Below are 10,803 nucleotides of genomic sequence, written 5' to 3' on the forward strand. Positions count from 1 at the left end.
TGATTGTCTCTTGTGCAGAGCAGCCAGGGGTGCCCAGGGCTGTCCTGCAGAGCAGGGTCCTGCAGCCCAGGGCACTTTGCTGGGGCAGGGACTCTGCTGCCTGCCAGGGACAGCTCTCAGCCAGCCCTGGCAGCTGCTCTAAGCACTGTGGGACCAGATCTGGGTGGGAGGAGACAGCTGGTAAGGCTTGGAAGAGTTTCTGTTGTGTGGTGAGGATGCTACATTGTTAAGGGATGCTCCCAGCATGACACTGATCTCCAGGGTATTTCCTAGTAGATTAAATGATAAGCACAGCAAAGCAGGGTCTGCATAAAACAAAAAAATCCTGCTTTATTAATCCATTTCTCTGGGATGCCTGGATAGAAAAATGCACTTAGATATTCCTGTCTCACTTTAGACAGAGAAAAATTATTAAAAAAAAAAAAAATTCTCTGAGATCTGAATATACCAGGCAGTGCCAGAAATCAGCACAGGGTTCCTTAGGGCAGCATCAGCATCGCTTTTCCAGTCCTTTTCAGGATTGCTCTGACATTCCCATCAGAGCCTGCAGAGCCAGAGCTGCCCTTGGGCAGTGCCAGAGCTGGGAGGGGTCTGCAGGGCAGAGCTGAGCCCCCAGGGCTGAGCTGCGCTCAGGCAGCACTGACATGGCCCAGTCCTGGGCACAGGGAGCAGCTGCTGGCAGGGACAGCTCCAGGTAGCAGAGCCCTGGGCAGGCAGTGGAGGGAAAGTGCCCCCAGGCTGTGCTGGGATATTTGAAATTCTCCACAAACTGAAGTATTGCATGATTACTTATTCTACAGACCCCCATGCCAAGACAGAGCAAATGTCCAACAGCAGCTCCATCAGCCACTTCCTCCTGCTGGCACTGGCAGACACGCGGCAGCTGCAGCTCCTGCACTTCTGCCTCTTGCTGGCCATCTCCCTGGCTGCCCTCCTGGGCAACGGCCTCATCATCAGCGCCGTAGCCTGCGGCCACCACCTGCACACGCCCATGTTCTTCTTCCTGCTCAACCTGGCCCTCAGCGACCTGGGCTCCATCTGCACCACTGTCCCCAAAGCCATGCACAATTCCCTCTGGGACACCAGGACCATCTCCTACAAAGGATGTTCTGCACAGCTATTTCTAGTTTTCTTCTTCCCCACAGCAAAATTTTCCTTGCTCACAGTCATGAGCTATGACCGCTACGTGTCCATCTGCAAACCCCTGCTCTACGGGACCCTCCTGGGCAGCAGAGCTTGTGCCCACATGGCAGCAGCTGCCTGGGCCAGTGCCTTTCTCAATGCTCTGCTGCACACAGCCAATACATTTTCCCTGCCCCTGTGCCATGGCAATGCCCTGGGCCAGTTCTTCTGTGAAATCCCACACATCCTCAAGCTCTCCTGCTCACACTCCAAACTCAGGGAACATGGAATTATTGTAGTTGTTGCCTCTTTAGCCTTTGGTTGTTTTGTGTTCATGGTTTACTCCTATGTGCAGATTTTCAGGGCTGTGCTGAGGATCCTCTCTGAGCAGGGACGGCACAAAGCCTTTTCCACCTGCCTCCCTCACCTGGCTGTGGTCTCCCTGTTCCTCAGCACTGGCACATTTGCTCACCTGAAGCCTCCCTCCATCTCCTCCCCATCCCTGGATCTGGCAGTGTCAGTTCTGTACTCGGTGGTGCCTCCAGCCCTGAACCCCCTCATCTACAGCCTGAGGAACCAGGAGCTCAAGGCTGCCTTGAGGAAAATGATCACAGATGGTTTTCAGTAGCAATAAATAGTCATTCTCCTGCATAGCTGTTATGATGTTACATATTTATGCTCGTTCTGTGCCATGCATTTTTTACTGCTGGCACAGTTGTTATACTTTTGAGAATTTGTTCACACCAAAATCTTTGATTATACATTTTAAATTCAGTGTTTGTTTTTCCAGTGGCACCCAGTGACTGTATAAACCAGGAGCTGTACTTCTACTACTACATTGAAGAATTGTGTATTGCCATGTGTGCCTGACATCTTTCTTCCCTGGCTTTTCTGGAGCTGTAGAGTTGGTGCTTCTGGGCAGAGCTGGAGGAGAAAATGGAACCCCAGTGCTCCTCACTGCCAGGGAGCCCCAGGGCTTCTCCTCCATAATCTCCCCTTCCTTCACTGCCACACTCCCCTTCAGAACCCCTGTGCTGGTTTAGGGCCTCAGGGCTCTGCCAGCTCAGTCCCTGTCATGCTGTGTGCCTGTCCAGGGACTGCAGGCAGGGACAGGTTGTGGGCACTGCTGGGACAGAGCTGGGCTCTGCAGCAGCATTTCCATCATGCAAGGGCATCTCCCCAGTGCAGGGCCTGAAAGCTTCAATCTCCTTCCCAGTTACTCTCAGGGATGTGCCCAGCACAGTGCCCTGGAGAGGAAACCAGCAGTGCCCAGCAGAAGTGTGGCAGTGATCAGGGTGGGGGCTGTCCCAGCAGTGCAAAGCCAGCACTGCTACAGCAGTGGCCTCTCACCCCAGGTCACAGAGGTTCTTCTTCTCTCCATGGAGGGACATCAAGTGACCGGGTCAGGAGTCTGTGTTTGCAGTGCATGGACACTCCATAGCCCTGAACATCCTGTGTGTGTGAGGGGACATAAACCCAGTGAGCACAAACTCCTTCAGCTGCTCCTGGACTTTCCAGAGAGTAACATCCCCTGGGAACCCCTGAGTGCAGGGCTGGGACGAGCTCCTGAGCACAGAGCTCCCTGTGTCCATCCCTCTGGCCCTGGGACACCTCAGGCAGGGCAGAGCAGGGCAGGGTGACACCCGCAGGGCTGAGGTCCCTGCCAGGCTCTGGCAGTGGCAGCAGAGCCCAGGGAGCCCCTGCCCGTGCTGCAATGAACTCTGTGTGTGTGTGCAAGGGAAGGACTCGTGTCCCTGGGCAGCCCTGGGGCTGGGAGGAGGGCATGAGCCCAGCTCAGGGGTGGGCACCTGGCAGAGCCCTGACATTTCTGGCTGTGCCCATAAGAGAAGAGTTGGGCAAGGTGACTGTGGTTAAACCCCTCTGGCCATCAAGTGACAACCAGGTGTCTCTGTCACTGTCCCTCCTTCATCAGAAGACAGGAGAAAATAAGGTGAAAACATTGGGGGTCATCATAAAGAGAGATTAATACTGGAGGGACCAAAAAGCAAAGGCCAAATGCAGAAGCAAAGAAAACCATGGGAAAACAAGAGTTCAGCACCTGTAGTGGTTGCTTTGGAAGACAAATGTATTAATACAGAAAATCCAGAGACCTTCTTGTCCCCCTCATTTCCTTGCTGATCTGGACATCACAGGGAATGGAAGAGCCCTTGGGTCAGTCCAGCCAAGCTGTCCCATCCCTGCGCCCCCAGGAACACCTGCCCACCCCCAGCCCACTGGGGGAGCAGGTTGCAGAAAAGCCTCATGTGGGGCGAGCCCTGCTCAGGGACAGCCAAAGCCTTGGGCTGGGACCAGCCCTGCTGCAGCCACAAGAGCCAAGCACAGCAGGACAGGGGTGCTCTGGGCAAAGGGAACTCCATCCCAGCCACACCCAGGCCAAGGGGGCTCAGGGGGCTCTTCCCACCTCTGCTATTCCACAATTGAATGAATCTTTTCCTTGGAGAGCTCTTTGAAGAGACAATTGCCAGAGAGGCAGAAGCAGAGCTATAAAATGCTCCAGTACAAACACAGCAGCTCCTGTGAGGAATGAACCCTCCCAGGGCAGTGCTGTGGCAGGAGCAGCACCCAGAAGGAGGGGGATGAGCTCAGTGCATGTATGTGTGTCCCCAGACACAGAGGATGAGGGTGGGCAGAGGTCAGGGCAGGGCTGGCAGTGGCAGGGCAGAGCCTGGAGCAGTGAGATCAGAGTGTGCAGCCTGAAGGGACACAGCAGCAGCTGTGGGACAGCAACACAGGACAAGCTGTGCTGGACATGGCCAAGGGCCCTGGCAGGGCTTGCAGTGCCCAGGAGAAGCCAAGTCTTGGTGCCCTGGGCACAGCAGGGTCTGTGCCACCAAGGGCTGGGAGGAGACACCTTGTCCTGAGGCACTGGGGCCTCCTGGCACAGCCCCAGCCAGGCTGGGCACTGTCAGCCCCTTGTCCTGCCCTCAGCATCCCCCCCTGCCCTACATCCCAGTGGCCTCAGGTATCTGCTGGAAGGAGTCCCTGGGGAGCCTTGCTCAGGAATGGCCCTGGGGGCTCCTGAATGCTCCCAGGGACTTTGGGTTTTGCTTTTGCCTGGGAGTCTCTGAGAGGTTTGTGCAATCGTGGCCTCCGGTTCTCTTCTCTAAAGAGTCCAGAAAGAGCCTGTGTTGGTGATGGACCTCACTGGACTGACACTGAAACTGCATGAAAAACAGAAACTCCAACAACACCTTACAGAATTTAGGCATTACTTTATTCTTGCCAGGATGTCATTGCGGCCATCACATGCAATAGAAATTATTCCATCCACACGTGTCCGGATTCCACAGTGAAAATCATTCCATCACACATTGTTCTTTACTACACTTCTCACATATTTATACAGAAAAAACCCAAAGAAATTAATGTTCTTTGCTCTTAAATTATCCAATTCTTAGTATTCCATCTGCTATTGCTGATTGATCCGTTCGCCTTTGATGTCAATTAAGTCCTCATTCTTTGATTCCCTTCTCAATCTTTTCCCAGACCAGGTGTCTCTGCACACTGGGGGTGATGTTCATTAATGTTCATTTACCTCCTGTTCATCTTCTGGCCACTCCCAATCTGTAGATGTTAAGCTCATCAGGCCTCACCCAGCCTTGGTGAGCAGAGTCTTTTGAAGAGAAACTTCAATTCCCCTCTACCTGGGCAAACAAACCCCTGACTGAAGTTACGTTAAAAGAAACCAGAAGTTGTATCGTTTCTGATAATTCCATTAGGTTCCATAGTGTCACAGTGCTCTCCTTGGCTCCATGAAGCCACGCAGTGTCACATTGAACCTGGGTTCCACCAAGCCCTGTGGTGTCACCCTTGACCCTTGGTTCCATGAGGCCACACAGTGTCACCGTGGCTCCTTGGTTCCATGAGGCCACACAGTGTCACTGTGGCTCCTTGGTTCCATGAGGCCCCACAGTGTCACCGTGGCTCCTTGGTTCCATGCGGCCCCACAGTGTCACCATGGCTCCTTGGTTCCATGAGGCCCCACAGTGTCACTGTGGCTCCTTGGTTCCAGTGGTCCCACAGTGTCACCGTGGCTCCTTGGTTCCATGAGGCCCCACAGTGTCACCGTTGCTCCTTGGTTCCATGAGGTCCCACAGTGTCACCGTTGCTCCTTGGTTCCATGAGGCCCCACAGTGTCACCGTGGCTCCTTGGTTCCATGAGGCCCCACAGTGTCACAATGGCTCCTTGGTTCCATGAGGCCCCACAATGTCACCCTTGCCCCTTGGTTCCATGTGGGCCCCCAGAGTCACAACAGCCCCTTGGTACCATGGCCTAGTTTTTGGCAGTGGTGGGGCACAGGGATGGCTCCTGTGAGAAGCTGCTGGAAGCTTCCACCGTGCCTGGCACAGCCAATCCCTGATGGCTTCAAGGATGAACCTGCTGCTGGCCAAGGCTGGGCCAGTTACAAACGGTGGTAACGCCTCAGTGATAAAAGATTTAAAAAGAAACTAAAATAGAGATTGTTGTGCAGTTTTAATTCCAGTCAGAAAAGAGCAGAGGGAAGACATGTGAGAAGAACAACTCTGCAGACATCAAGGTCAGTGCAGAAGGAGGGGGAGGAGGTGTTTCAGGCACTGGAGACCCAGACACCCTGTAGGAGAGCCATGGAGAGAGGGCCCCTGCTCCCAGGCTGGAGCAGCCTGTCCTTGGAGGAATGCACCCCATGGAAGAGTGACCCATGCTGCAGCAGTTTGGGAAGGACTGCTGTCCCTGGGATGGACTCACACTGCAGCAGTTTGCAGAGGGCTGTTGCCCCTGAAATGGACTCACATTGGAGAAGTTCCTGCAGAACTGCCTCCCTCGGGAGGGACCTACGGTGCAGCAGGGGAACCACCCCTCTCCGTGAGCAAGGGCAGAAGCCATGGGTGATGAACTGACCATAACCCCCTTTCCCTGTCTCCCTGCACTGCTGGGGTAGGAGGTAGAGCTGGAAGGAGGGAGGAGAGGGGCTTATTTTATTTCCCCTTTTCCTGCTCTGAGTTTGTTAGTAATAAATTAATTTCATATCTCTAAGCTAAGCCTGTTTTTCCCAGGACAGTATTTGATGAGTGATCTCTCCCAGTCCTTATCTCAACCCATGAGCCCTTTATTAAATTTTCTCTGTCCTGCAGAGGGGAGTGAGCAAGCAGCTCTCATGGATGCCTGGCATCTGGCCTGGGTCAACCCACGACACCTTGGTACCACAGGGTCACAATGGACCCTTGGTTCTAAGGGGTCTCACTGGTTCCATGAGGACCTGCAGGGCCACTTAATTCAACAAGGCCTCAAAGTTTCACAGTGGTCTCCAGGATTCCATGAGGCCCTGCAATGTCAAACTGGACCTTTGGATCCATGGGGGCCCACAGTGTCACAATGGGGCCTTTTGGTTCTACAGCATCACAATGTCCCCTCGATTCCATGTGTCCTGCACTGTTCCATGGATCCTTAGTGCCATGGGTTCCTGTAGTGTCACAAGGGTCTCCTTGGTTTCATGGTGCCACTTATTGCCATAATTTCCATGGTATCACAACTGCCCCTGGGCCCCAAGAGGCCCCATAGTGTGACAGTGGCCCCTTGCTTCCATGATGCCTTGTAGTGTCACAATGGTGTCCAAGATTCCATCAGGCCCTGCAGTGTCACCATGGACAGTTGGTTCAATGACGCTCCCCAATGTCACCGTGGCCCCTTGGTTCCACAGAGCCCCACTGTGTCACTATGGTCCCTTTGGTTCCAAGGCTCAGAAGTGCCAGAATGACCCTTTGCTTCCATCAGGCCTTGAAGTTTCAAAATGGTCTCCATGGTTTCATGAGTACCCCCCGTGTCACAAGCGACTCTTGGTTCCCTGAAGTTCTTCAGTGTCACAGTGGGCCCTTGGTTCCATGAGGTTTGGTAGAGTCGCAGTTGACTCTTGGTTCCATGAAGCCTTGCTGTGTCACAATGCCCACGGTTCCATGAGTTTCCATGGTGTCACCACGGTCTCTTGGATCCCCAGTATCACCGTGGTCTCCTTGGTACCATCCAGGCCTTGTAACAAGAGACAGTGAGCCATTTTGTGCCTTGCTAATGAAAGGCTGCAGAACTCATGGTTGTGAGGCTGTTTCACTGATAAGAAACAATGAATACCTGAGTCTGAAATATCATCTCAAGTACCTTCAATCCCAACCTCAACAGAGGCAGAAAATACAAACAGAGATTCCACAGTAAATCAAAAACAGGGACCATATTTTGAATGCAGGCAAAATGCATTCAAGTGCATTCAAATGCACTCGATATGATGGGGAGCTGATATTCCCCTATTCCAAGAGTGAACTTAATAAGGGCTGACTAATTAAGGAATTACAGAGAACCACAGTATGAGAAAAGCAGGTGGCATAGGTAATTCTAGGATAGGGAGATCGGAAAGCAAGACCAGATGAACCACTGTAGCCACCACCAAGAAGATCACGTTCACGTGCTGTGGGCAGCAACCCCATCAGGCCGTGTCACGATCCGCTGGGACAAGGGGGGTCCTGATGGTTCGTTTTACCGATCTCAGAGTGCAAACACACACAGCAGGGGACTTTCAGTATTAACCAAAACAAATGCACCTTTTATTGAGTGCCCAGAGCAGATGTGATAGAAGGATTAGAAAGGAGATAAAGGACAGAGAGAGAGAGAAAGGGGGGGGAGGTGAATAGCTACCAATATAGACACGAAATCCTCGTGGTCCGGCCAACAGATCCATCTTGAAACCTCGGGGAGAATCTCAAAGTCTTTGGTTAACTTGGGGTCTTTTATAATCTACCGCCGGGAGGGGAGCAGGACGGCACATCGAGGGAACAGGTACAGGACAGTGGAGAATGAGTCCCTTGAGAACAGGTTGTCACGATCCGTCCCTATGAATGGGTTTCATGATGGTTCGTAAGGGATCTCAGGGTGCAAAAAGAACCAACACGGTACAGGGGGGTGTTGCAGCAATAATCCAAACAAATGCACCTTTATTGAATGGCCACAGCAAAATGCGATGGAGGGATTAAGGGAGAGAAAGACAGAGAGAGAGAGAGAGAAAGAAAAAGGGGAATAGAGCTACCAAACGTAGAGACAAAGTCCTTAGGTCCAGTCCAGTTGAGGATCTGCCTGTTACGTTGGGGAGATCTCCGAGATGCAGTCCATCTGGACTCCAATTATACACTTTTTGTTGAGGGGGGAGGGGGATTATTTCAAAACTGAATCTATTGTATCATCTGGTAAAATAATGGTATTTGGAAAAGGGGTACACACAGTTTATATCAGTGGGCGAGGGCCATTGTTTTCGTGGTCCAATGCCCACACCTGCAACATCCATCTTGCTTTGGTCAGCTCGCCTCCCCCGCGCACCTCCCCGGGCTGGGGGCTTCAGTCCCAGTCCTTGGGGAGTGTAGGAGCGGCCTTTCTCACGTGGGGATTTCTCAGGTTTTTCTCTGGTGGAGAGGCTTCTGTCATCTCAGCTTGTCTGTCACAGTGCTTGCAGATGAACGAGAGGGGTCTTCTGTGGGAGACTACTCAAAAGCTCAGGAGAAGTTCAGCCAGGCCAAGAGGTGGGACAGCTTCCAAGGCTATTGTTGCAAAAAGGGCTCAGTGTCCCCTTCTTCTCATTGGGCTCAGTGTAGCATGCAGAAAAATGCACCTGTGGAAACAGTAACTTAGCAATTCCTTCAGGTCTTAGAGCCCCTGGCTTGGCGGGGAACTTTCCACTGTAGGGCCAGGAATGGGACAAAGGGGGTCTTCTGAGCGATCTCTCAGTGACAGTTGTGAGGCAGATTGGAGGATATTTCAGACAGACTCTCTCACAGGTACAGACAGTCCAGTTCTGAACAGGACAAACCGGTGCCAGCAGTGAGCGGGGCCCGTGGTTTCAGGACTGGTTCCTATGGGAAACATCCCGCTCCCAATGGCAGACATCCCGCTTCAGTCAGCCCAGCACCCCCTGTTAGAATTTTAAGGATCTCAGTCTCAGTTCTTGGGAAGGGCTTCAATCTCCGTCCTCGATGGTGGTTGTGAGGCAAATGAAGGATCTTTGGACTCTCTTACAGACTGACATCCCAAAGCATAAAAAAATTATACATTTTGCCTTAAAAAAAAATGCAATGAATTACTAAAATTATAATTATTTTTTATTTATAGTAGTATTATTCTATGTCTCTATTACCAAATTTCAATATTTATATTTAAAAATCCATACATTTTTAGCAACCAAAAATTTATTGGTCATTGTGTGGTGGAACCTGGTGTGTTTTGTTCATGTTCTGTTCACTAAAGTGCTAAAGATAGAGGGAATAAAACACTTAGACCTAAAACCACGTGTAACCAAAACCGCATACAATCACAAGTATATTTTTGCCTAATAAATGCTTGCTTAAAATATTTTTGCTTAATAAATGCTCAATAAACCATAAGTTCTAGAATTTTAGGTATGACCACAAGATGAGGAGGAGTCGACCGGAGGACGGCCTGGGAGGACTAGCAGCCTTCATCAGACAACGACCAGCAGAGGAGGACCCCTTAGCACCAAGAAGACGCATGCGCAGAGAACTTTCTGGACACGTCCCCAACGAGAAGAGATACAGTATAAAAGTTAGACTGTATCGAACAGTGGGTGCGGCAGTCCTTGGCCAGCGGAGGCTCCCCTGTCCAAGCGCTGATTTTGCTTATGCCTTGCTTGCTGTAATTAAGAAATTCCAATTGGACTAAGCTTATTGGAGTTTGCTTCAATTCATAACAATTGTTTATAAGTAACACAATTTCCTTAATTAATTCATGTCTATTGGCTATATATTTCTCCCGCTTTATGGAAACTAGTAATATTTGTAGTCCTTTTGGCATCATTTTTATCATCTTTTTCTCCGATAGTGTCAAGGGGAGGAACTTTGGGGTGCCTGGAGACATTTCTGGGGCACATTTGGGGCTGTTTTAGGTCTGGGGAGGGAATTCAGAGAGAACTTGAGGGTCTGGAGGACACTTGGGGGAGCCGGGTGAGAACTTGGAAGGGCACTCAGGGATTCTGAGGGACAGTTCGGGGTCCAGGGCAGCACTTGGGGGTCCAGAGGAGCCCTTGGAGGTCGGGGAGGAGAATTTGGGGCCCTTCGGGGTCCGGGCGGGCGCTTGGAGGGCTCGAACGGGGCTCTCTGGGGCGCGGGGGGTGATGGGAGCTGTAGGAGCGGGTATCATTCGGTTTAACAGGGCCGCGGAGCATCACGGGAGTTCGAGACGCAGCTGCAATGGCTCTCGCCGGGGCACGGTGCATGACGGGAGATAAAGTCCCTGCTGGGCAGGTGGAGCATGACGGGAGCTGTAGTCCCGGAAGTGGCTCGAACACGATGTTAGGCGGTCCGGGAAGGCTTTTGGGGGACACTTTTGCGTCCGAGCCGCGACTTGAGGTCCTCGGAGGAGCTTAAGCGGCTCGGGACCCCTTGGGGAGGAGCTCAGGGAGCTCTATCCGTGCTCCTATGGGCGCGGCGCGCGGCAGGAGTTTTAGCCGCGGGACTGTGTTCTGAGGGGGCTCTGGGGCCGCGGGAGATGAGATGAGTTCCCAGAAATGGCTGTGCCGGGCATCTGTGGGTGCGGGTGCACTCAGGGGGTCCGGTGACGCTTTCGGGGCGTCCCGAATGGGCGCTGAGGGGGCACGGAGGGATCCTGGAGTGTCTGGGGGACAGTTACGGGAC

The 10,803-nt window shown here is 52.3% G+C and overlaps 1 protein-coding gene across 1 annotated transcript; it reads left to right on the forward strand.

Annotated features, from left to right (window-relative positions):
• The first annotated feature begins 823 nt into the window (after positions 1-823).
• Positions 824-10,387, forward strand: LOC132334585 (olfactory receptor 14J1-like). The gene is made up of 3 exons (XM_059860691.1): positions 824-1,736; positions 6,525-6,586; positions 10,322-10,387. Exons 1-3 carry the CDS (start codon positions 824-826, stop codon positions 10,385-10,387), a joined length of 1,041 nt encoding a protein of 346 aa, XP_059716674.1.
• The last annotated feature ends 416 nt before the right edge of the window (positions 10,388-10,803 follow it).

This window comes from Haemorhous mexicanus, chromosome 16 (genome assembly GCF_027477595.1).
Source record: "Haemorhous mexicanus isolate bHaeMex1 chromosome 16, bHaeMex1.pri, whole genome shotgun sequence".
NCBI classification, from domain to species: Eukaryota; Metazoa; Chordata; class Aves; order Passeriformes; family Fringillidae; genus Haemorhous; species Haemorhous mexicanus.

Coding starts and splice junctions, on each gene's coding strand:
- LOC132334585 (XM_059860691.1), top strand. CDS start 824: ATGTCCAACAGCAGCTCCATCAGCCACTTCCTCCTGCTGGCACTGGCA. Junction 1,737..6,524: donor CTTGAGGAAAATGATCACAG/ATGGTTTTCAGT, acceptor CTACAGCATCAC/AATGTCCCCTCGATTCCATG. Junction 6,587..10,321: donor CCTTAGTGCCATGGGTTCCT/GTAGTGTCACAA, acceptor TCGGTTTAACAG/GGCCGCGGAGCATCACGGGA.